At 39.7% G+C, this 27,606-nt stretch overlaps 2 protein-coding genes across 2 annotated transcripts in view; one reads left to right on the top strand and one right to left on the bottom strand.

Annotated features, from left to right (window-relative positions):
- LOC149449857 (uncharacterized) overlaps window positions 1-3,924 on the top strand; it is a 68,701-nt gene extending 64,777 nt beyond the window's left edge. Inside the window, exon 6 of the mRNA XM_089692654.1 lies at window positions 3,767-3,924. The gene's annotated coding sequence lies outside the window, so the exon portion shown is untranslated. The remainder of the gene's footprint in view (window positions 1-3,766) is intronic.
- On the bottom strand, window positions 2,090-27,606 carry TMEM168 (transmembrane protein 168). The gene is made up of 5 exons (XM_089692661.1): window positions 27,386-27,606; window positions 17,886-19,183; window positions 14,069-14,211; window positions 8,187-8,461; window positions 2,090-5,024 (listed from the first exon to the last, which is right to left on the bottom strand). The coding sequence occupies exons 2-5, from the start codon at window positions 19,017-19,019 to the stop codon at window positions 4,477-4,479; spliced, it is 2,100 nt and encodes a 699-aa protein (XP_089548787.1). The 5' UTR covers window positions 19,020-19,183; window positions 27,386-27,606; the 3' UTR covers window positions 2,090-4,476.

A 27,606-nucleotide genomic window follows, 5' to 3' on the forward strand; every position in this document is an offset into this window, starting at 1 on the left:
ACACATTAAAATTTGCTATAAACCCTGTGATTTCTAGTTGGGCCCCTGGTACCTGATGCCCTTTTTTATAAGCAACATTGACTTTAATTTCACACCTCACTCATCCATCTTATCCATGTGAATGGATGAATCTCATGGTGCCAATTATTGTATTCTGACATCCGCAACCATCAGAATATCCAAACTGTGATTGCAGCTGATTGGCTCCTACCATTTCCAAATCAAATATTTTCTAGTTGGGTAGTGTCATCAGGGCCACACACATCTCAAATTTCGAGATGTGTATGTCCAGCTTAAAGTGGTTGTAAACCCCCACATATTGTACTTCAGTGAAAGTGACTACATCAGGTGATACATATAGATGAAACAAATCGTCCTACATAAGTTGTAGCTGTTTATCTGCAACAATTTCTTCTGTAGATCATTCTAACATACACAGATCAAAGAATTTTTTTTATCAACTCTAGCAGCAGGGATCTGAAATCTCATAGTGCAGATGTCAGTAAGGGGAGATCTAAGCTCTGACAGGAAGGAAGACACAACTACCTCTTCACAGTACATAAAAACCTTGTAGAGCTGTGGCTATGAATCACAGGCTGTGTGCTGGAAACTCTCCTCCCTGTCACCTTCTTATACTTGGTGTCAGGAAAACTTGCCAGAAGTAACTTAAGAGGATAGCAGAGGAAGGAGGCAGCAGAGCGAAATCACACTCAATACTTTGAATAGTGTGAAGTACACAGTATAGAAGGGTGTGCTTTGCTCATATTTCATGTCTGAAACTTACAACCAATTTAAGGCCTAGTTCATATTGGCATTAAAAGCAGGCATTTGAAGGGCGTTTTTGATGCTCTTCAAACGCCTATGCAAATGATACTATGGACAGCACACAGTGCTTTTCACATTATCAAAACATGAAGCGTCAGCATCGCGTCACTTAAAAATTAACGCCTCATGCTGAGGAGTGTCATGTCTGGAGGAGTATGAAGCCTTTCAAAGCCTCCTGTTCAAGTCTATGGTGACGTTCCGCTAACACGCTGGCAGGCGTTTGCAGTGAGTTAATAACATTACAGTTTATTATAGGCATTTGTGGTGAGGTTTTAACGCTTGTAAAAGGAGTCAAAACTGCACGTAGGGAGTTTGGGGAGCATTTTAACACTTGTAAATCACCAGTCTAACACCCTACTAAAGTTAGTTACCACATGTCTAATGTCCATACTAACACTATAGGACTGTTTGTTAAGAGTTAAAAATTTAGTCAAGTGTGAACAAGCCCTAAGGCAAACATACTGCTTTAATCTGTGAAATCCAATGGATCTACATTACTGCTCTTTGCACTGTCTTTTGTAATAACTCCAAACATGTCCTGAATCAAAGTGGTATTTTAAAACCTAAATTTATTTAAAAATACAAAGAATAAGCACACAGGAAGTTACTTCCCTTCAGCAAGATGCATCTCTTGTGCTGCAGAGTCTTCATTTAGAAGTCTTCCTCCTGATACCCAGCCCAACCCACCCCTGAAATCTTCTGTTGCAGTAGGGGTTAGTAAAACTAAGGGAGATGTCACAGGCAGTCATCAAGCATGCCCAACTATGGCTGCCCTTTCAATCTAGCTCTTTGAACAGAGATGATCGAAAGGTCAGCCCCCTCCAATCACATATCAGGTTTCATTCTTACAAGTTTTAGTACAGCTTCTATGAATGGAGAAGCTGGGCGGAAAGGCCAGGCATGGTTGGGCACTCTTGATTAGTGCCTGTGACAGCTCCTTTCGTTTTATTAACCCCTGATGCAACAGAAGACTGCAGGGGTAGGCAGGTTCAGCTAGGCATCAGAGGAGTAAGATTTCTGCTAAACGAAGACACAGCAGCACAAGAGACACATATCACTGAAGGTAAGTAATGTCCCATGTGCTCATCTCAAACAAAGATTACAGTGGTGGGGGGTGAGCAGGGCATCGGAGGAGGAAGATTTCTGGTAAACAAGGACACAACAGCACAAGGGACACATCACACTGAAAGTAATGTCCCTTGTAATTATTTTATATTTATTATTAAAACTTAGTCTTTAATAGAAATGAAATGCAAATATAAAATTAATGAAAAAAAATCATAAAATTTTTATTTACATTTACACAAATAATTTTCTTTCCTATATAAAATAAATCAGAAAATTGTAAAGCAAACCATAAATTGACAAATGCTTTAGCTGTAAAAACAAATATATATAGGTAACAAGCAGCCACCAATGTGGTATAGACATTGGAGAGAAGGAGGCATTTAGGATACGTATTGGTGAAGAAGGAAAAACACAGTGTATTTACAGAACATTAACATATTGCATAGATTTAATATACATATTTAAGTCATGAAGAAAATGAACATTTGCATATTTCCTGAAATCCCTGAGGTTTTACTGGTGCTCTTTATGTTCACATTCCTAGTTGGTATCTGCACAAGAAGGGATGACAGTAATTTTTCTTGTCTTAAGTGCAAATTAACTTGTAACAACACACTGACAGAGCTACATAGAACATTTTTGGCAAAACGGAAGTTATACAAAACTTAAGCTTTCCTAATATTTTCTCTATGTAAACTAAATAGAATGGGTGTAGTTGGTGCAGAAACATATAAAAGTGCAATTTGTTGCTAGAATTTCCTCCAGTGAAAATTCTTCAAATACTTTCTAGTTGTTTGAAATAAAAATATCATGTAAAAGGCATTTGTGCATTTAATGAACAGAAGAACATGTTAATATTAGCTAAGACAATGTTTAAAATACAGTTGTTTTAGCTTGACAAAACCCATTACTAAGGGTCAGTCATCTACAGGGGTGTTTTTCAATGAATTACTGTTTTGACTTTCCTCAAAGCTAGAAAAACCTGATTAGATGGTCCAGCATGATTTCCCCCTAGAGCTGCTGACAGCTTTCAACTAAAGTACAACTGTCCATGAGAAATGTATGGGAGCTGCCCTTCGAAAAATGTTTGCTGGCTGGCTGTGTTTGGCATCCGTGGCTAGAAAATTGAGCAATACCCTCATTCCCTCTGCTCCGACAGTGATCTATAATGTGGTACTGCAGATCATGCTTAATCATTGCCTGAAATCAGCATTACTTTACACTTCAAGTACTAATTTGTTATACTAGTGACCTCCGTATGTGTCACAATAAGGATAGGAAACAACCAAATAGAATGAACAGGACATGCACTAGGCAGATAGTTCCCATTTTTTTCCTTGGTGCATATACCATTTTGTAGGATGAACACGCAAATAAAGGAAGTGCCACTCTGGACAGTGAATGCTGACTTTACATGATCTAAATAAAACCATCACTGATGCACATGCTGGGGATAAGCAATGCTTCTTTTTTCTGGGAAAATGGTTTACCTATTCTAATAAAGTGCAGCTGCAGTTATTCAGTGTACTATTTGGGCTCCAGCTTAGAATACTTAGAACATTTAAAAGAAAAGCAAAACTCTACATGACTAAAATATGCTATTGGTTCTCTAAGCTTTATTGATACATTTGATACATTTGCAAAAAGGCAACACATTTGCTCAAAATCCGTTAACCAAAAAGAGAGAAATCTGTCAGGCAGAAAGACAGGAATTCTGCTGTTTTATTGACCTAGGAGGAAACTGGGTACAAATGATTTGAATGTAAACTGTGCTGGAGTGAATTTATATCATCTAAAATCAGTAAGTGATGTGTGCCTGAGCTTTTTTTTTTCGTTTTGATGTTAACCAATCTCACATTTTCCTATTATACAGATGCCACATTTTATATAGAGGACAAAAATCTTCATGCTCGGCTTCCTTTCTTCCTTGGATGGACATACTGTACAGGGCAATCCCCATTATCTCAATGTTGCTATGTAAAATGCTATAAGAAACATTCATAAATATATTCGACATTGTCAGATGATAAATTATACTGTGCATCTGTTCAGATAAATATTATATATACAATATATTTGTTAACAAGGAAAACATGCTACAAAATGCTACTAGAATACACCACAATAAATCCTTTAGTTGCTTTACATTTACCAAAATATGGGTACATATGATCTGATATGATTTTCTTTCTGTATAAATTACTTCATACTGCATAAACCTAAAAGGGCAGATGTGAATACCTTTGTTGTGTTACACCATTTGATGTTATAAAACCAAAATCTAAACATCCAAGTTGTAGTATGGACCATCAAGCATGTAAGAATTACTTAGAAGAAGACTCAGTAAGAAAATGGGATTTACAAATGTATACAAATGGAAAAACTGCATACGCAGCTGTACAGACAAATGTAACAAAAGCAGTGCACTGCTGAAAAAAGCATGGTTTCTGTTTAAAAAGGAAGGGAAAATATATTTAAATGTCTTTATATAGCTGTGTCTTTATCCATCTCAGTTTTCATTGAGATAAATATATATACTGTACATACACAATATAATAAAATGTACCATTTTTAGAACAGTAGTTAGGATTTAACTAATTTAAATCCTTGCCCTGTGTCCAGCACAGCTGGAAGAAACCAATTCATTTTCAATCTTTTTAGACACTTGTAGCAAACTTTACAAGCCCAGAAAATATTGAGGGCTCCACACCAGTTAGCAAGGTGGACTAAGGGGTAGGTGATGCGAGGGAAATAAATCATCCAGTGCTTTGTCACATCATTTCCTGTTGGCAAATGCAAGGTGTAGTCACTCCAGTGCTTTGACACCCCATATGCTGCCTTAACAGTGCGTCCTTTCTCAGACCAGCTTATATTGTGGTCAGGGTTGCAGTTGTACTCTACCCACTCTGTAGTGAAATCCCCAATCTGTGGCGGGTCGGCATCCTCAATATCTACAATCCTTGCCATCTCTGCTCCTTGAATGGCAATATATTGATCATTAACTTTTCGAACTTCCTTAACCCAAGGTGGTGAACTCTCTGTATCCAACACAATGATAAGTCGGGAGCAATATGTACTGTTCTTCTCCCTCCACCATTCAAGGATTGTCTCAAATCGCAATATCTCACCACCTGTGTAAAAGAAAAAAAGGGAATAGTTAAGTGCTCAGTACAATCTATTTAATGCACACTTCTCTATCTTTCAAAAAAATAAATCATGACACAGCTGAGAAAAATATGTATTATTGCTTAAGTCTTAACCAACATTTTCAGCAACTCACAAAAATATATTATTTGTAGTTCAGTGTAACCTGAACAAACTTTGATAAAATTATATAAAACAAATATAAAACCAGTTATAAGATAACCATTGTACATTTATGCTAGTTGAGGACTGCAGTGAGATATGCACGGATTCATAGTCTGTTTTTCAACACAGCTGTTTCAAAGAATTAGTACAGGTGGGTATTGAAGTTCATAATTACGTTTTTGGACAGCAGTGTACGTATCTACAAAGCATTTAATAAACATATCTTCAGTTGTTTACCACTTAATTACCAGGCACTTAAACCCCCCATTCCTGCCCAGGCCAATTTTCAGCTTTCAGCACTGTCGCAGTTTGAATGACAATTGTGTGGTCATGCAACACTGTACCCATATGACATTTTTATAATTTTTTTCACACAAAAAAAGAGCTTTCTTTTGGTGGTATTTAATCATCACTGAGTTTTTTTTACTTTTTTCTAAATAAAACAAAAAAACACCTAAACGTTTGAAAAAAAAACCCACACTTTTCTTCATTTCTGCTATAAAATTTGCAAATAAGTAACACTTCATAAATTTAGGTCAACATTTATTCTGCTATATTTCTTTGGTGAAAATAATAATAAATAATTGAATTTGGATTTTTTTTTTCAAATGTTTCTATTTTTTTTATTTTTTAATAAAAAATTTTCTTTTCCCAACTATTTGTTTTTCAGCACACTGTGACCAAAGCAATATAATGTTACCATAGTAACATTTAACTACTCCGGGCAAGTGATCAGGATTTTTTTTTTTTTAACCACTAGCCTACAGGGCACTTATACCCCCTTCCTGTCCAGGCCAATTTCCATCTTTCAGCGCTGTTGCACTTTGAATGACAATTGCGCAGTCATGCAACACTGTACCCATATGAAATTTTTATCTTTTTGTGACAGCGCTTTATTTTGGTGGTATTTAATCACCTCTGGGTTTTTTATTTTTTCTTAAACCAAAAACCACTGAAAATTTTGAAAAAAAATGTTTCTTAGTTTTTGTTATAATATTTTGTAATTTGTGATAGGCTGCACTGATGGGCACTGAAAGGCTGCACTCATATATGGCACTGATATGTGGCATTGATGTGGCACTGATGGGCACTGGCAGGTGACATGGATGAGCACTGACAGTTGACACTGACAGGTGGTACTGCTGGGGCTACACAGATCATCAGTGCCCTGATGATCAGTGTACATGTCCCCTCTGAGGGATGCAGATTACCGGCTCTCCTCTCCTCTTGAGCTGTCAGCGTGACAGCCTGTGAGGAGAGAAATGCAGATAACCGACATTTCCCTGTTTACATGTGATCAGCTGTGATTGGATACAGCTGATCACATGACCGAGCCAACATTTTTGGCTCTTTCCGTTGATCAGTGATCCGCTGTGTCCAAGGGACACAGTGCACCGCCGATTGCCGGTTCGCTCCCGGAGCCGCACATGCGCGGTTAGAATGGGAGGACGTCATATGACGTCCTCCCAGAATGAGAGAATCGCCTTGCGTCCGTCAGTTTACTATATGGCGGGTGGGAGGCGGTTAAAAACATTATGATTGCTAATACCAATCTATTTAATTGATATTTGCAATCATTGTTACTGAATCATTCAGTCTTTTGTTGTGATTAGTTGTGATTGGGCAAACCTGATCACATGATACAGATGGGCTGTGATTGGCCCTGTCTGTATTATGTGACTGCCTTGACCAGTCACAGATAACATAATTGTATACAATGGATTGCATGACAGGAAGCCATCCATTGTATACAGTTGACAGTCAGCACATTTTTAAACAGCAGTGCATGCACTTCTCTTTGTATGGTCCAGTGAGATTTGCAGCCTATTCACATGAATGGGCTGCCAAATTGTACATGTAAGAGAAAAGAAGGGAAAGGCGCCTCTAAGTGTGAACTGGAAACTTTGTTTATTGCACATAAAAGACAGCAACTTACAGGAGGGTAGAGAGAAAAAGGAACATCCATATTCCATCAATGGGAGTCCAGTTTTACATGGTATTGTTATATGCATTGTTAGTTATACATTGATGTTTCCTTGCATTTTATCCAAGGTTATAATGACACCATCAGACTGATTACAGGTTGCACCTATCTCTTTTGCTTTGAAAAATTGCACAGCAGGGGAACGCAAAGGATTCTGGTGTGAACTGGCCCTCAGGCAGAAAAAACCTAAAGTAACTGTGCATGACAACCAATCAGTTTCTACCTTTCATTTTTGAAGCTTCACTAAACAAACTGAAGATCAAAGCTGATTGGCTGTCATACACAACTGGCTCTGGAATCGGTGTCCTCCAGTTTTGATAAATTACTCTAATGCACACAATTACTTCAAGTAGAAGGGACGTCTCAGAACCAGACCTAAAAATATTTAACACATGATTTCTAATTTAAACATGTTTGCTACTACCTGAATACCAGAAAGGGTTACAGAAACCAAGTATGAATGATGTCTAAAGAGTATTTGTGTTGCATTATGTGTTTTCCACAGGAATGAAATGATTTCTTTCATTTTCTTTTTCGTTTTTTTGCTAATTTGCCCGAAACAATAATATGCATAAAACACATACTTGCATGCATATTTACCCTGTCAAACATCTACTGCTTATGTCCTGGCATTTATACATTTCAAGGATGCTTTAATATTTTAAAACACGATTAAGTCCAATTCATTTCACTGCAGAGGTCCAAATGTGTCCAGATTTATGAAAAAAAAAGAGAAGCTAATGGCAGTCTGTTCCATCTGTCACACACATTACTGACTGATAAACTGTGCACAGCTATATTAGCAAAATAACCTCCAGCCTTGCCATCAATGTGTAATGGCTATATAAAAGTAGAAAATCTCTATGCAAATAATCCACAGATTATCTGGGGACTCACTAAGTCTTCTCAAACTAAAATGTGGAAAAGATAAAATTCTGTAAGAGCAATATATTTCATCCTAGATCTTTTAGAGCATTAACTTCACCAGTTCAGCACCTACCTGCTAAAGCCCATTCTCCAGTACTGTGAGAGTGTCCACTGTAGTAAAGTATGTAAGTATCATGCCTCGGTCCATCGGATGTTCTCAGTTCCAGAAAAGACTTGAGTTTTGTTTGAAGGGTGTCAAACGTAAGACCACTTGTAGAGTAGTCACAGCCAAAGGTTTCTATCATGTGGGAAGCAAAGAATCTCTGGATAGCATTTAGCATTGCCGTGGAACGCAGGTTTAATTCCTGTACATGTTCTGGTGGAAGCAACATGGGTTGTCCATTTGGGCTAATATTAAAACAAAATCTTGTGTGAAAACCAGCTCTTTTGAATGATATACCAAAACATATACATACAATAGATTTGTCACAAGCTCTAATACTGAATGCGCAAAAGATGATTTTTAGTCAATATCTGAACAACTTTTGTGACATTTGGGTGTATCAAAAGCAAAACAAAACTAAAAAGCAATATCAGAATTGTCAAATCTGTAGCACTATTCAGCAGCAACATATGTTTGCACAGGAAGTAATGAAATCCACTGGGTCATAAGGAACTCACAGCATCACTGAAATTACAAGGTGATTTGCAATAATGGGCAAGTCAGCATACTACACTAACATCGATTATTTAGGCCAGTGCGAATTTATTGGGCAAAATCTTCTGATTCCTAATGGGGCTTTGATCGGGTAGGTGCGGCTCCCAACCCAATTCACTATGAAGACAGGTTGCTGGTGGCCACAGGTGTTCGTGTCTGTCCTCAAAAAGTGCATCTGTCAGCGATCACCTTAGGTAATTGCTGAGTGTGCAAAGAGTATAGCTGCAGCCGTTGGCGACCTGTCATTATAGTGAACGGGGGGGGGGGGGGGGGGGTGGCTTCCCACTCACAGCTGTAACAGGAATTAGAAGATTTCTGCGCCAACAGTTCACAATGACCTAAATCACCAGAGTAAATGTAGCCTTACAGATTATGCGTTTGAGGGCTTGTCTGGATTTGTGGTAAACATAATAAAATTTAGTAACAAGATTAGAAACCAAAATGCTATTATATTTGCATAACAGTGAGCTTAGCTGCATATGAAACACACAGAAAATAGAATTGCTGCCAAAGTTTGGTTTGGAATAAATGGGAAAGGATTATAACTTCTGTGACACAATAGAATATGTATATCTTTGAGGTGCTATGTGAAAAAAAACTTAGCACATTCTCTGTGTCACAAAACAATTAAATACACCTTTTGAAAGCTGCCCACACCCTTCACATACTCATATATATGTGTTGTATTAAACATAAACAGTAATACAGTGTTAAAGAAATATACGTATACAAATAAACATAAAATCAACAAAGTCCAATGCAATAGTGACTATAGTGTCTTAACTCCTTTCTTGCTCAAAAATTCGTTCAAGCATTTCCATTCTCCGGTGTTCCTGCTATCTTCTACATCACATTTGTGAAAACCACCACCAACAGCAGCATAAAAAGCAAAATTGACAAAAGATAGTGCTTTATCCTTAACACTTTATTCCCTTACATATAGCAAGTTAAAAACACATCCCCCTGATGAAGACAAGTGACCTTGTGGCATAACGAGTAGGGGAGGGGTTTGACTTGTCACGAAGCTCGCTGTGGACACGAGATCGGTAAACCCAAGAATGATGATGATTTTGCATTCTAAACCTACAGTCATGGCCAAAAATATTGGCACCCCTGCATTTCAGTCAGGTAATGTACCATTTCGCCCAGAAAACTGTTGCAATTACAAATGTTTAGGCATTCTCATGTTTATTTCTTTTGTTTGTATTGGTATGACACAAAAAAGTGGAGAAGCCAAAACTGACACATTCCATGCAAAACCCCAAAAATGGACTGAACAAAATTATTGGCACCCTCAATTTAATATTTGGTAGCGCAGTCCTTTGAAAATAACTGAAGTCAATTGTTTTCTATAACCATCACTGAGTTTCTTACACCTCTCTACTGAAATTTTGGATCACTCTTCTTTTCCAACTGCTCCAGGTCTCTCAGATTGGAACGGTTCCTTTTCCCGACTGCTGTTTCGAGATCTGCCCACAGGTGCTCTATGGGATTGAGATCTGGACTCATTGCTGGCCAGTTCAGTACACTCCAGCGCTTTGTCTGAAACCATTTCTGGGTGCTTTTTGATGTGTGCTTTGGGTCATTGTCCTGCTATAAGACCCATTACCTCTGAGACCCAACTTTCTGACACTGGGCTCTACACTGCACCCCAGAATTCTTGGTTAGTCTTCAGATTTCATAATGGCATGCACACGGTCAAGACATCCAACGCCTGAAGCAGTAAAGCAACCCCAAAACATCAGTGAACCTACACCATGTTTGACTGTAGGGACTGTATTCTTTCCTTTAAAGGCCTCATTGCTTTTTCTGAAAAGAGAAGAATGACGGGCTTTTCCAAAAGCTGTAAAAGCTTTACCAAAAGCTGTAACTTTGTTTGACAAACTCTAATCTGGCTTTCTGTATCAGCATTGGGGACCTTCTGGGTCTCCTATCATAGAGTCCCTTTTCAACCAGATGGCGACATATAGTGTGAGCTGACAGTTATACCCTGTGCCTGGAGGTCAGCTTGAATATGTCTTAAAGTTGATCAAGGTTCTTTAACCACCATTCGAACAATCCTTTGTTGCAATCTTTGATCAATTCTTCTCTTTTGTCCATGTCCAGGAAGATTCAGCCACAGTGCCATGGGCTGTAAACCTCTTGACCATGTTGCGCACAGGAACACTAAGATCTCTGGAGATGGACTTGTAACCTTGAGATTGTCCATGCTATTCCACAATTTTTATTCTCAAATCCTTAGACAATTCTTTGCTGCTCTTTCTCTTCTGCATGCTCCAGGTGGCACACAGAGACACACAACAGAAATGTTGAGTCAATTTTTCACCATTTTAACTGCTTGCCAGTGTGATTTCTATATTGTCAGCACCTGTGAATTGATATTGGTGAGTTTAATTACAAATTACAGGAGCATCACAAACTTGGAATGTAATTATTTCTTACAATTTTGAAAAGGTGCCAATAATTTTGTCCAGTCCATTTTTAGGGTTTTGTGTGGAATGTGTCAGATTTAGCTTTTTGTTTCTCCATTTATGTGTCATGCCAATACAAACAAAAGAAATAAACATGAAAATACCTAAACATTTGTAATTGCAACATATTTCTGGATGAAGTGGTGCATTATTTGACAGAAATGCAGGGGTGCCAATAATTTTGGCCATAACGGTCTATATTCTAATGCTGGCTATAGCAGGTGTTGGAGCACAAGAAATAAGTGAGTGTGTTTCTACATTGCTATTTATAGGGGAATAAAGTGTTTTTAAAGAGGAAGTACTATTTTTGTCAATTTGCTTTATATGCTGAGCGGAGGAGCAAGAAGGTGAATCTGAGAATCTACCAGTACCCTGAATTAAGTATTTTATTAACTGAAAATATGTTAAACTGTACAGTCCACATAAGAGGGACACAAGCATTACTTGACCTTGCATTTATTGTATGGTCATGGGCTCCTGGTGAGAGTACATCTGGTGTTGGTGGTGGTTTTCATAAATGTGATATAGAAGATATCAGGAACACAGGAGAATGGAAATGCTTGAATGAGTTTTTAAGAAGTAAATACACTATAGTCACTATTTCACTGAACTTCTGTGATGGTCTGATGAACTCCAAACAGTGTGGCCAGAATTGGGGAGTAGTGCTGAACACCTTTTTTTCCTCTCAGAATTTTCAAGCTGGTAACAAAAATGGTGATTTTAATCCCATGTTAAGGTTAGGCATCCAAAGATGGTGACACCTTTGACAAACCACAATCCAGCACAAGACAAGGTTAGAAGGAAAACAGAAGTCTCATAAACCTTACTTAAAGCAGAACTAAAACCCCAAATATACTCACCTCAACCTGCAGCCCTTACGTCCCTCACCAGATGCTGTTATCTACTCCTGGTCGCCGGGTTTCCATCTTTTGATTGGCCAGTGGAAAATAAAGTCATTCAGAGCATGCGCACATAATTTAGTAATTACAGCACAACAGAAGTGTGCTGGGAATACATGGTAAGCTCTATATGCACAGCTTAGTGTGCATTTGGAAGAAAGCTGCAAGCAGGCAAGTTTGTATTATTGAAGAGGCACATGTCTCTTCTGCAATAAAAATCCATCTGATCGCAATTTTTTGGAAATTTAGTTTCAGTTCTACATTAATGGGGTCTTCAACGGACTTCTAATGAAGCCCTGTCATAAATGGCCAAGTCATAAACAGTTTAGAGAGAAGTTTGAGCAACATATCTCTGGGAGTCTGGTTTTTTTTTTTTTACCAAAAACTGAATTTTTATACATAGCAACTCTCAAACTCATATTCCAGAACTTCTACAGTAATAGATTATCTTCCAAAAAAGTGGCTATATTACATGTATAAAAAGAGAACAATAAGCAACACACCTAATTTACATGGTTCAGAGGCTAATAAGATGCATCAAAACTCATAAGAGTATAAACAGCTCTATATCATATTTCGTATTTTAAAAAATTTGTAATTTAATTTTGCTAAAAAAAATATGCTGGTTTTCGGATTCTGAAACCTTGCCAGATGAAAATATAGGATGTCTGACATAAAAGGCATGTCCGCTGAATAAAACAAAAAATACTCTCCAGCACACCCCTTAGACCACAAGTGTCAAACACAAGGTCTTCCAGGCCATTTCATGTGGCCCTTGCACCTCTCTTGCAGCAATCGCCAGCAGAAAGGAGGACAGAACTCCTACAGATCCTGTGCTCCTCTGTGTGGCCGCAGCACCCCCTCGTCCCGGACTCCCCTGGTCTCAGCATTCAGCAGACTCCATCAGCTGACTTGTGTCCTCCTCTGGTCCCCCTCCAGACCCTGTACTTTCTGCTTCTCAGCTCCACCCCCAGCTTCTTCACAGCACCAGCACAAGGTACGGGGGGTGCATTGTGATGTGAGGGTGGGTGACTCGTGACATCTGAGGTAAGGTGGGCTCTAGACATCTAGTCTTACAGACACAACTGGAAATTTGAGGGTAACCATAACATGCTGATGCAGCTCGCAATGAAATTGTGTTTGACATCCTTGCCTTAGACCTTTTGATCGGGTACAGTTAATTCAGGAAAATCATCTAGAAGGTCAAGAAAAAATTGTTGCATTAGCAGCTCTGGATTCTGAATTAGAATAAAACAAAAAATGCTGAAAGTCACTTTTCTGAGGGCTAATTCAGACTGGACTAACTGTTCAAGTGATCCGAACTCTGCACACAACCAAAGACCAGGTGGACTCTACCCAGATGTATTTCACTTTTAAATAATTTTATTTTGCTCTTGCTTATGTCTGTTTTGAAATATCTTTCTGAATTTTTTTTTAAATGTGCTTTTTGTCCCCGTTTGAGAGATGTCCCATGATTTCCTGTTCTGGCAGGGGGACATCTTTCCAATTGAGAAATGGCCATGAAAAACCTGAAAGGCATTTTAAATATTCCTACCTGCGTATTGTGTTTTTTAACTGCATAAGATGTGCATTGATCATGCAGTTCCTTGGTGTCATTTGCTGCCCTGTATGCACACAGCCTATACCAGAGTAACTCTTCACATTCCTGTGTCAGCAGTTTTTGTTTGAGTAGAAACATAAGGTATTCTGTGTGGCACTGCACAGGTTAATGCATGACCTTTGTCTGTAGTGTGAGACTTGACACTTCCTGGTGGTGAAAGTACATATTTCACAATCTGAGGGTCTAGCATTCTAGTGCTTGTACAGGTGAAAAAAGTAATTAGATCTGACAAAGATACAAAAACTCTTTTTTGGGTACACAATGTGAGCAACACCACTACAGGGTACAGACATAGAAGCACCTTACCTGCAAAAATTTGTGGGAATTACAACAGCATAGCCAACAGAAGTCCCTCCTAAACAGCTACCAAGTTCATGGAATAGACCGTGTGCCATAGACTCAAGAGGTAAGACAATCAGAAACACGCTCATAAAGATTCCATTGGATGGCTACAAAATACACAATGCAAAACAGTGAGTGACTGCATCAACAAATGCCAGGAATCCTCATCTAATTTCAGTATGTTACAGTGATGAACTCGTTGAACTGCTATACTGATTACAGGAAGAGCCACTGTACAACTCATACTGTAAGATTTTATGTAGGTTGCAGTGTGCAAATGTAGTGCAAAAATGTATATTAAAAGGAAAGAACGCAGGTAGCATTTTTAACCCATAACGACACAGTAACACATACAGTATATGAGGCATCCATGAAGTGGGCTTTAAACCTGGGAGCCACATATATGTGTTCCTGTGTTTGTACTGGGAGCGCCCCGCACAGCTTGCTCTAAGCACAGATACCAGGCTCTCACTGAGAGCTCCGGGTCTCGTACTAATGATCGGGACCTGGGACTCCCGATTCCTAGTCACCTGATCACTGTGATAGCCTCTGATTGGCTATCACAGTGATCAATCACCGTGCAGCCCACCCATGTGTTTTCTTTCTCTAAAGAATGTAGAAAAAGATACATTGTAACTTTTTTTTACCTTGCAGGAAAGAAAGATGTAAACAAACGTGTGTAAAAAAAAATTCAAATTAGGGAAAAAAAATATTTAGATCAAGGTTTGATCTAGGCCAGTGTCAGAGTTAATGTCAAGATAAGGGTCAAAGGCCGAGGTCAGGGTTTGCATATTTTAGGTAGGCTTTTTTAAATTAGTGTCAGGGTGTTTTACGTAGGTTAAAAAAAAAGTAAAATGCACAGTATTTTTTCTGGGCCCTACTATGGCTACAACAACAAATAATATACACATATGTGGTATTGCTGCAATCGACAGGAGCAGAAGAATTTATTTTTGGATGTTCTTTGGTGGTAAATTATGGTAATAGCAGGTAATATACAGTTATTTTTGTCTTTACTATTTTGGGCCAGTTTTCAATTGATAATTGAAAAAAATAGGTGATTTCTGTTATCATTTCCCACCAAATGAAAGTCCTTAAAATAACAAGGTATAGTCCACCAGGATACACAAAGCAGTTGTCATCATACGTACAGTTTAACCATTTGCCGCCCGCCATTCGGCCATAGGGCGGGCGGCAAATGTCATCAGCGATGCGGGAAGACGCCGTATGGCGTCCTCCCGCACATGCGCAGGTTGCGCTCCTGCAGAGCGGCGCGATCTGTCACCGGCCGTGTACCTCAGACACGGCCGATGACAGATCTGAGTATCGGCCCCGTTGCCAGTACCATGTGACCTGCTGTGACCAATCACAGCAGGTCACATGACAGTTGTATACAATGGATGGCTTCATTCATGCCATCCATTGTATACTAGTGTCTAGCTGTGAATAGTCACAGCTAATCACATGCACATGTCATGTGATTAGCTGTGGCCAAATCACAGCTAAGCACAAAAAAAAAAAAACCCTGAATGAATCGATGTCATTCACGTAAATGCTTGCTTATAGCAAAGTAATTATTTGCTATGAACAAATCGTGTAAAAAAAAAAAAAAATACTGATCACTTCCCCAAAGTAGCACAATGTTACTATGGTAACATTGTACTATTTTGGTCATAGTGAAATATGAAAAAAAAATCTTAAAAAAAAGAAAACAAATTAAATTAAAAAAAAAAATATATATATATTTTTTTTTTTTTCATACTGTCACCAGTCAGTGTCCCTGTTCACCGCCATGCCAGTTATATGATGACGCTGTACTGCACTGGTGACAGTATGTAAAAAAAAAAAAATAGTGAAACTAATTTTTTTCATTTTTTCATTTTCCGAAAAATTATGACAAAAAAAAAATACAACTTCAAAAAACTCGCCATGCCTCTTATGAAGTACATTGGACTGTCTACTCTGCAAAAAGGGGTCATTTGGGGATATCTGTACTGTTCTGACATTCTTGGACCTCAAGAAATTAGATTGGCTGTCAGTACTTCAGGATTGATCAATTTTCAGATCTATACCATAGTTTGTGAACTCTATAACTTTCCTACAAACTAAAAAATACATCCTAATTTGGGTTATTTTCACCAAAGATATGCAGCAGAATACATCTCGGCCTAAATTTATGAAGAACAATTATTTATTTGCAAACTTTTATAACAGAAACAAAGAAAAACTTTTTTTTTCTTCTAAATTTTTGGTCTTTTTTTGTTAATTTAGCAAAAAATAAAAACCCCAGCGGTGATAAAATACCACCAAAAGAAAGCTATAGTTGTGTGAAAAAAATGATAACATTTTAGTTTGGGTACAATGTTGTATGACCGTGCAATTGTCATTCAAAGTGTGAGAGCGCTGAAACGTGAAAACTGGCCTGGGCAGGAAGGTGAAAAATTGCCCGGTATTGAATTGGTTACCTAACACACGTCAAAGTTGCAAAATTGGGTCTAGGCACTAAAGTTTATTTTACGCTCCATTGTGAAGGGGTTAATAACTGCTCCAGATCTGTTTACCCTTCTACAAACGATTACACGTTTTCACAAAGGAAGACAGAACATTTGCTTGATAGATATTAATGTAAAAGGATTCTAAATGATCATAATTCATTCATAAGCACAGTCAAACTATTCAAAACTGTACAATACACTCAAAAGAGCTCAGTGCATATCCCTGACAGAGTGCAGCCTAGTGTTTGGAGTAGAAAAGGTGATCCAGATATCTCAATACACTCAACAGCTCACTAATAAATTAGATGTGTGAGCATTATGTTAAACTGAATACTGCAGCTTCTGTGGATGCCGACTTTAAAATCTCTATTCTTTTGTATTACTGAGCTTAGCTCATTCAGGAAAATTTGACACATGGACCGCAGACACCTCTACATTCATCAGTTGCATCTACAGAACTAATGTGGACAGACCAGTTTTTCTAGAACATAGAGTATACTGTAAAAAGAAAAACAAAAGAATGTAGCACTGCATTGCAGACTTGCCTTACAATGTAACTGTTGTTTTCAACATAGCAACTACAATTTTGTATTACATATTTACACCAGTTTAAGCATAGTATAGACATGTGTCAAAATAATTTTTACTTGCCTTTTTCAGGTGAGTTTTGGGTACTTATATGCCCCTTGATGGGTTCTAATATTTGTTTGTGCATTAAACTATATTAAAATGTATTCCCCTTTGGGAAAGGGGTTATCTTAATAACTATAGCTGACACTTTAGCTATATTAACAGCTAAACCAATTTAACTTTACAGAAAAGACATCTCTAAGATTGCTGTTCTGGAAGACAATTTTTATAAGTGATTGTAAATCTGCTGCCGAGTCTCTTGTGAGAAGAGAGAGAGAGGAGAGAAGAGCTGCTGCAGATTGGCACAGCGCTAGAAAGAGATTGGGGGGGTGGGAGGAGCAACTTTTTAAAGTTTTCTTTTCCCTTAAAACAAGGTAATAAAATGGAGCCCCACACAAGATGGGTGAGTGTCTGTTTATTAAGAGTCAGCAGCTACAGTGTTTGTAGCTGCTGACTTTTAATAAAAACACAAATATGACTGGAGCTCCTCTTTAAGGCAAAAAACCTTTTTGCCTCTAAACCCACTTTAATTAGGCTGACACCATTCAATATCTTGGGGTACATCCTATACTCATTGTACTTGAAAACAATTGCTGCTGAATATGTTGTAATGTCTAAGATACATACTATTGTACAATGTATATATTTTTTCTTACCTGCCAAGATACAGCGCCAAGAACCGTTGTTGACAGGAGACTGAAGAACACCAAGCGCTCGGAAATTAGGCAAAAATGACGCATTCCTTTTGATGCCATGACCCTATCAAGGCTGTTATCTGTTCTGTGGTTGTAGTATACCTTATGGCAGTCATTCAACTTGGTGTGGAAACCCCAAAGAGTAATTAAAAAAATAATATGGCATATTAGCCAAAAGATACCAAAGATGGAAAAGCCAGGAATAACAAAATACCATAGGTGTAGGTCCTGTAATTTAAAGGCCGCTAGAATGAAAAATATTAGTTCAATCAATCCAATAGATATGACAGAAAACCTTCTGCAAATTCTGCTTCGATACAGATATGGTTTCCAACGCTCTGTGACAGAAAGACCACTAAAGTACACGTCAAGAAAAGGCTCACTAATGATACAGCAGAAAAAGCAAGATAATGCAAATGGATTAACAGGAATATTTAGTGATGGAAAAAACAGCACAGGTGTCACAACACTAAATATAACCAGATTTAGGATTGCCAGGAAAGATTTCATTCGCAGGTCAATAATTATCAGTGCAAATGCTGTGATAAGCAAGATTATGCACAATGACTTTTGGACAAGCATAATGGTACTGGCAACGGCAAAACCAGTCAGTTCCAAAAACTCTGCTGCTGTTAGAAGGGTGGGACGGTACCGAGTACAGCCACAGATCCTCTCCACAAGTGCATACATTGCTCGAACAATTATGGAGGATATAAGCAAGTATTTTGTGGCTTCCTCTTTTACATCATACTTAAACTGTGAATTATCAATAAAACAAAGCAGACCAATCAGAAACCCAAACCAAAGATTTGAAAGACTTAAACTGGCAGCTTCCATAGAAAAATAGTAATATAGGATGCTTGCAATGCCAAAGATGAAAAGGCCCAAGATAAATATTACCAATATTATTGTTTCAGCCGTCTGTTCCCACCTAACATAAAGACCCATACATATGGCCACTAGTAAAGTGATCCTGGCTAAAAATCCCAAGTATCTGACTGAGGAGTGCATATTGACCTCTCGGTTTGCCTCTTCGAGTCGCGTCATTGCTGCGTGGAGGCAGTGACTAACACAATAACGGAGTGACCTGCACATGTAAAAATGTGGGGAGGGGATTTGCCAAAGAGATTGTATTCTTGATTTTTCATATAGAAGTTTGAATGTCCTGCTTCTTTCTTGTAATGTACATCACTTTGTCAGTTAAGCTCTCAGAGTAGGTAGCTATGCAGTCAAGGGGTTCTTCTCTTCCGTTAAACAGCCTATAAGAATAAAAAAAAAGAATCAGAACTACAATTCCACCATTTGTGTATAGCATAGGTTAATCTCATGCAATGAAGGCTTTGCAATTGTAAAATAGATTTGCCAGTACACCTTCATCAGGCAATTTTTATTGATAACAAAAGTCACACATTGGCCATATATGGTCCCAAAACATTGCGCTATGGTGCTGAATAACAAAATCAGCAGTAATGCATTTGTTTTTAATTATATGTGGTTCATGCATTGCTATGTTCACTCCTGTGTTTATTTTCTGTGGTTTCACAGGTTCTCCCAGCTCAATTCTAAGCAGTGGAATCAGTCTCCAATGTTTTACTATATACAATTTAGTATCTGAGTTCAGCTAGTTGGCGACACAGTTTCCCCTTGGATTTATAATAGTTTCTGTTTATGAATGTTACATAAGAGAGATAGGTGTGTTTGTATAATTTAAGATCAGTTATTTCTGCTTCCTGGCTGTGTGCATTTTCTAGCAGGCTGTGAGCCCAGTAATTTTTAGAGCTCTTAAAACTGTACAACAATGAGCTTCAGTTGCAAAAACAGACATCTCTGGCAATGTTAACAATCTACTGGTGCTGTTTTCATTATCTGCCTATACAAACTGTTTAAGAATAGCTAAAAAATAGCTGGTAAGGGTGCTCACAAATATAGGATGCTGTTAACCACACAGACAAAATCTGACAACGTTCCAGCACTTCTAAAGCTGGCCATACACAATATGAATATTAGATGGTTCCAGATAAACTGAACAAAAGTGACCCTGTTGGCACTCACTCAGCATCCTTGGATAGAAAAATAGAAGGAGCCGAGCAGAGAATTGCTGGTCGAACAGTGGCTACATCCAACCAGCTGCAGTCGCTGTTCTGGTATTCTAACAGCCGGTGAGAATTCTTAAATAAAAAAGTCAGCACTGCAGATTCACCCAATGGAGGAATCTATTCAATATTTTTACATTCAGCCTTTCAGTCTATGATTATCTCTTTATATCTATAGAGATAAGAAATGGCAAGAAGGAGAATGCAGCAAACAAGGAAGGACAAAATGGCTTATCTAGGATGGGGGTTATTCAATAGCAAGTGAAACAGATGTTCCATCCATGAGTGGTCAGCTCACCTGGTAGACTGGACATAAATCATACGATCAAGCAAATGTAGTCCAAGACTTGAGTATCCATAATCATCTATTTACACTCAACCACTGAATGAACCTCTGTTTATTCAATTGATATAACTACAGTTGCAAGAAAAAGTATGTGAACCCCTTGGGATTACGTGGAGTATTGCATGAATTGGGCATAAAATGTGCTCTGAACGTCATCTAAGTCACAACAATAGAAGAACACAGTCTGCTGAACATAATACTACACAAATATTAGATGTTGCCATGGTTTAATTGCACATATCATGTAAACATTCACAGTGCAGGGAGGAAAAAGTATGTGAGGCCCTAGCTTAATGACTTCTCCCAGAGCTAATTGGAGCCAGGAGTGAGCCAACCTTGACTCCAATCAGTGTGATGATATTGGATGTGTTGCTGACAGCTGTCCTGCCCTTAAAAAACACACACCTGTTTTGGGTTTACTGGTTTCAAGAAGCACTGTCTGATGTGAACCATGCCTCGCTGAAAATAGCTCTCAGAAGACCTACGATCAAGAATTGTTGACTTGCATGAAGTTGGAAAGGATTACAAAAGTATCTCCAAAAGCCTTGATGTTCATGTGTCCACGGTAAGACAGACTGTCTACAAATGGAGAAAGTTTAGCACTGTTGCTACTCTCCCTAGGCGTGGTCGTCCTGTAAAAATGACTGCAAGAGCACAGCGCAGAATGCTGCATGAGGTAAATAGGAATCCCAGAATGTCAGCTAAAGACCTACAGAAATCTCTGGCACATGCTAACATTTTTGTTGACACATCTACAATAAGGAAAACATGAAACAAGAATGGAGTACATGGGAGGACACCACGGAGGAAGCCATTGCTGTCCAAAAAGAATATTGCAGCACGTTTGAAGTTTGCAAAAGAGCACCTGGATGTTCCACAGCACTACTGGCAAAATATACTGTGGACAGATGAAACCAAGATTGAGTTTTTTGGGAAGAACACACAACACTATGTGTGGAGAAAAAAAGGCACAGCACACCAACATCAAAACCTCATCCCCACTGTAAAACATGGCGGAGGAAGCATCATGGTTTGGGGCTGCTTTGCTGCCTTAGGGCCTGGACGGATTGTTGTCATTGATGGGAAAATGAATTCCAGAGTTTATCAAGACATTTTGCAGGAAAACGTACGACCATCTGTCCGCCAACTGAAGCTCCGCACAGCATGGGTGATGCAACAGGACAATGACCCAAAGCATACAAGTAATTCAACAAAACAATGGCTGCAACAGCACAGAATACGCCTTCTGAAGTGGCCCAGTCAGAGTCCTGACCTCAACCCGATTGAAATGCTGTGGCATGACCTTAAGAGAGCGATTCACACCAGACATACCAAGAATATTGCTACACTGAAACAGTTTTGTGAAGAGGAGTGGTCCAAAATGACTCCAGATCGTTGTGCAGGTCTGATCTGCAACTACAGGAAACGTTTGGTTGAGGTTATTGCTGCCAAAGAAGGGTCAACCAGTTATTAAGTCCAAAGGTTCACATACTTTTTCCTCCCTGCACTGGGAATGTTTACATGTTATGTGCAAATAAACCATGGCAACATCTAATGTTTGTGTAGTATTATGTTCAGCAGACTGTGTTCTTCTATTGTTGTGACTTAGATGACGTTCAGAGCACATTTTATGCCCAATTCATGCAAAACTCCACGTAATCCCAAGGGGTTCACATACTTTTTCTTGCAACTGTATTAAAAGGAATCTGTCAGGATAGACCAGGGTTTCTCAACTAGGGATTCTCCAGAGGTTGTTAGGGGTTTTTTGAGCAATGTCTGCTTCTCAGTTACATTCCCACTGACACCTTTTAGCTATCTGTAAGGCCCCTTTCACACAGGGCAGACCCGTCAGTGGATCCGCTTGCTCAAAGGGGGATCTCTCCGCTGATCCCCACTGAGCAAGCAGATGACAGGTCCGTGTCCACTCCGCTGCTGCAGAATGGACACAGACACAGCCTGCTATCTTCTATGGGCGGTCAGATGAAAATGGACCACCTGCCAGTCTCCATCCGACTGCCACCCCATCCGATGAAGAGAAGGGGAATGGATCCTCATCCATCTCTTTCTGGCGGATCGGATTGGATGTCAATGGGGTCCACCTGAAAAATGGGCAGTCGGACCTGATCGGAACGTCCATGTGAAAGGGGCCTAAGGGAGTAATTCTTCCTAGTGACCACAAGGGTAAGGAGCATTCTTCCCACTGACCATCACTCCAATCTATGCAACGTTAGTTGCAACATCTTTAAAAAAGGTTCCTGTACTAATTTGATGTGACTTTATGGCAACTTGAGTGCCATAGAGTGTAAAGCCGCATGAAAGTCACACTGCAAAGTTGAACTGGAAATCGTCAAAGTGTGAATCGAGCCTGAGGACACAATGCATACATGCTTGTTTCTGGTCTTACCCACTAAACAGGGAAACAAGAATATTTAACCAAACGGAAAGCTGGAGAACGAGGAACCTTCAAAAACAAACCAGCAATAGTAGCTCCCAGGTTCTTATCTCTATAGGTTCCTTTTAATTGTACATACATGTATTAGGGTCTACACGTCATCCTTATTTATGAATGTGTCTAAGGAAAGAATTGTCTGTTCTTTACTGGAGAAATTAGTCAAAGTTCCCTTCCATTATCCCAACAGCCAGATGCAGACATGAAAACACAGTTGAAAGGACGGACTACTGACACATTTTTATATAAATATGAATGAACATTGAATGATCATGTTTAGTAGACTTCAACACAGTGTACTATGGTATATATGATAATTTTTCCCCTCAAGAGCAGCCTTTTTCAACTTACCCCAGAGGAGACCTATAAATAAATTTCAGGTCTCTGGCACACTGCCAAACCAATTCACTGGTCAGCATAAAACAATTGCTCTTTTTTGGCCAGTGAGAAGAATGCAGTGATGGTTAGAAGACCCTCCTTACAGACAGCTAAAAAGAACACAGGTGGCATGCTGCTGGCTCTTTCAAGTGGTGCTGTCCCAGGAACTATACAAGTACCTTGAGAGAGGAATCAGGCACAGCTCAAGGAACCCCTAGAATCCTCTGGAGGAACCCTGGAGTTCCACAGACCCTTGGTTGAGAATGGATGATCTAGAACAAACATGCAGGATGGCAGTGCAGACTTCACAAACATCAATGGATACATGCTTGTTCAAATTAGTTTCAAACCAAGTCATCAATGGCAGCCTTAATATTGCTCTCAGCAAAGGAGTGCAGAATAAATAAAGTAGTTGTCAATATGGACCACTTTATGAAAAATCCTTATCCCTGGAGGATTGGAGTCACTGTCCAGAACAAGTGAGCAAATCAGGAGCTCGGACTTCACTAGCTGCATATTGTTCTGTCAGTGACTTCGTAAACATTGAAGCCAGGCAACTAACATTTTGAGAAGGTGGCTAGCAATAGCTGCCCCTTCATTTGTCTTGTAAAAGCTCTTCAATTAAATTATTCCCAGCACCGTTGTTATTACTATAATATTATACATATATTAGCTTTAACACATTCAAGTACATGCAAATTTACATCCAGTTGCCTAAAATGACTCCATGGACTTGTTTTTCCTCCAAAGATGGAGAAAACAAAATGCAGAAAATTAAAGTCATGTAAATGACATCTGTTTCCATGCTTATCTGACTTGGCAGGGGATCAATCTAGGATCATCTGCTAAGACAGAACTGAGGGCGCCCCTGCAAAAGGGCCTAAAACGCCCATGGTCCACCGTTTTCACCTTTAGAATACCCATCCTGAATAATACCATGCAGATATTACAGGAATGCATGCATGCAGAAATGAATGCCGTACAGCCATCACTAGGGTACATGCATGTAGACAGGAAGTGAATGCCATACAGCCATCATTGGAGTACATGCATATAGACAGGCAGTGATTACCATACAGTCGTCACTGGGATACATGCAAAGAAACCTGATGTAAATGCTGTGCAGCTGTCACTGGGATACTTGCAGGTAAACAGGAAGTGAATGCTGTGCAGCTGTCACTGGGGTACATATATATATATATATATATATATATATATATATATATATATATATATTTATTTATAGAAAGTGAATGTCCTACAGCCATCACTGGGGTACATATACAGTGGGGATCGAAAGTTTGGGCACCCCAGCTAAAAATTTGTATTAATGTGCATAAAGAAGCCAAGGAAAGATGGCAAAATCTCCAAAAGGCATCAAACTACAGATTAGACATTCTTATAATATGTCAACAAAAGTTAGATTTTATTTCCATCATTTACACTTTCAATATAACAGAAAACAAAAAAATGTCGTCTTCAAAAGTTTGGGCACCCTGCAGAGTTAATATCTTGTACTGCCCCCTTTGGCAAGTATCACAGCTTGTAAACGCTTTTTGTAGCCAGCCAAGAGTCTTTCTTTCAATTCTTGTTTGAGGTATCTTTGCCCATTCTTCCTTACAAAAGTCTTCCAGTTCTTTGAGATTTCTGGGCTGTCTGTCACGCACTGCTCTTTTAAGGTCTATCCATAGATTTTCAATTATGTTGAGGTCAGGAGATTGTGAAGGCCATGGCAAAATCTTCAGTTTACGCCTCTTGATGTAATCCCCCGTGGATTTCGAGGTGTGTTTAGGATCATTATCCATTTGTAGAAGCCATCCTCTCTTTAACTTCAGCTTTTTCACAGATGGCATCAAGTTACCATCCAAAATTTGCTGAAATTTTATTGAATCCATTTTTCCTTCTACTCGTGAGATGTTCCCTGTGCCACTGGCTGCAACACAACCCCAAAGCATGATTGATCCAACCCTATGCTTAACAGTTGGACAGAGGTTCTTTTCATTAAATTCTGTGCCCCTTCTTCTCCAAACGTACCTTTGCTCATTCCGGCCAAAAAGTTCAATTTTAACCTCATCGGTCCACAGAACTTGTTTCCAAAATGCATCAGGCTTGTCTATATGTTCATTTGCAAAGTTCAAACGATGATTTTTGTGGTGAGGACGTAGAAGAGGTTTTCTTCTGATGACTCTTCCATGAAGACCATATTTGTACAAGTATCTCTTTATAGTGGAATAGTGTACCACAACTCCAGTGTCTGCCAGATCTTTCTGGAGGGATCGTGCAGTCAAACGTGGGTTTTGAATTGTTTTTCTCACAATCCTGCGAGCTGTTCTGTCTGATATTTTTCTTGGTCTTCCAGATCTTGCTGTAACTTCCACTGTTCCTGATGACTGCCATTTCTTAATTACATTCTGAACAGAGGATATTGACATCTGAAAACGCTTTGCTATCTTCTTATAGCCTTCTCCAGCTTTGTGAGCGTCAACTATTTTCAGTTTCAGTTTTCTAGACAATTGCTTAGAAGAACCCATGGTGCTGATTGTTGGGGCAAGGTCAGATGAATCTGGGCATTTAAAACCTTTGAGATTGACATCACCTGGTCTTCCCAGACGATGATTGAGAACAATCCATGACACTGGCAGGTCTCAGCTTTGCAAAGGGGGCAGTGCATGCTATAAATTCTGCAGGGTGCCCAAACTTTTGCAGACGCCATTTTTTTGTTTTCTGTTATTTTGAAAGTGTAAATGATGGAAATAAAATCTAACTTTTGTGGACATATTATAAGAATGTCTAATCTGTAATTTGATGCCTTTTGGAGATTTTTCCATCTTTCCTTGGCTCCTTTATGCACATTAATACAAATTTTAAGCTGGGGTGCCCAAACTTTCGATCCCCACTGTATATATAGATAGTGAATGACCTACAGCTGTCACTGGGGTACATATATATATAGTGAATGTCCTACAGCCGTCACTGGGGTACATATATATATATATATAGAAAGTGAATGTCCTACATCCGTCACTGGGGTAGATGGATAGATAGAGAATATCCTACAGCCGTCACTGGAGTACATATATATATATATATATAGAAAGTGAATGTCCTACAGCCGTCACTGGAGTACACACACACACACACATATATATATATATATATATATATATATATAGAAAGTGAATGTCCTACAGCCGTCACTGGGGTACGTGCATGTAACCAGGAAGTGAACGGCGTACAGCCATCACTGGGGTACGTGCATGTAACCAGGAAGTGAACGGCGTACAGCCATCCCTGGGGTACATGCACGAACACAGGAAGTGAACGGCGTACAGCCATCCCTGGGGTACATGCACGAACACAGGAAGTGAACGGCGTACAGCCACACCTGGGGTATATGCACGTAGACAGGAAGTGAACGGCGTACAGCCATCCCTGGGGTACATGCACAAACACAGGAAGTGAACGGCGTACAGCCATCCCTGGGGTACATGCACAAACACAGGAAGTGAACGGCGTACAGCCATCCCTGGGGTACATGCACAAACACAGGAAGTGAACGGCGTACAGCCACACCTGGGGTACATGCACGTAGACAGGAAGTGAACGGCGTACAGCCACACCTGGGGTACATGCACAAACACAGGAAGTGAACGGCGTACAGCCATCCCTGGGGTACATGCACGAACACAGGAAGTGAACGGCGTACAGCCACACCTGGGGTACATGCACGTAGACAGGAAGTGAACGGCGTACAGCCACACCTGGGGTACATGCACGTAGACAGGAAGTGAACGGCGTACAGCCATCCCTGGGGTACATGCACGTAGACAGGAAGTGAACGGCGTACAGCCATCCCTGGGGTACATGCACGAACACAGGAAGTGAACGGCGTACAGCCATCCCTGGGGTACATGCACGTAGACAGGAAATGAATACTTGGCAGTCACTTCTGGGATACATGTATATAGGCAGGAAGTGTTCACAAAAGGCTGCAGATGAGCAGCACTGAGGTGAACACAGGTATTTGACATAAAGCACACAGTGCGTTGCTCTGGTCTCCATGTACTCTCTGTAGGTGAAATTAAAGCTGTATTGCTGGCAGACCTCACTACCCCGACACACAGAGCGCTCGCAGCCATGGCCGGTGTCTGCCCCCTCCCCCCCATTCCGGGTTGAATCCTATCCTACAACAAACCTTGGAAGCAGTCACCGGGGACAGGCGGGGCTCTGAGGAACTTCGTCCAGGGTCGCGGTGTGGCTGGGGGAGGTGCGGCCCACACCGGAGTTCATGTCACGTGTGCTACACAGCACACCGGGATCCCCTCTCCCGCTCTCTAGAACTATCCCCGCTGCCTCAAAAAACCCATTAAAGTTTCCTTATTTCCGCGAACGCCGCCATGTTGGGGTCGTGTCATC

Source organism: Staurois parvus, unplaced genomic scaffold (genome assembly GCF_062004578.1).
Source record: "Staurois parvus isolate SC_StPar_1 unplaced genomic scaffold, SC_StPar_1.0 ptg000599l, whole genome shotgun sequence".
Lineage (NCBI taxonomy): Eukaryota > Metazoa > Chordata > Amphibia > Anura > Ranidae > Staurois > Staurois parvus.

What these genes read in the sequence shown, in the direction of transcription:
- TMEM168 (XM_089692661.1), bottom strand. Translation starts at nt 19,019, where the DNA reads ATGTGCAGGTCACTCCGTTATTGTGTTAGTCACTGCCTCCACGCAGCA. An exon ending in TTGGCGCTGTATCTTGGCAG is followed by an intron (nt 14,212 to 17,885) that starts GTAAGAAAAAAT and finishes TGTATTTTGTAG; the next exon opens with CCATCCAATGGAATCTTTAT. An exon ending in TGGAGAATGGGCTTTAGCAG is followed by an intron (nt 5,025 to 8,186) that starts GTAGGTGCTGAA and finishes TCTTTTACACAG; the next exon opens with GTGGTGAGATATTGCGATTT.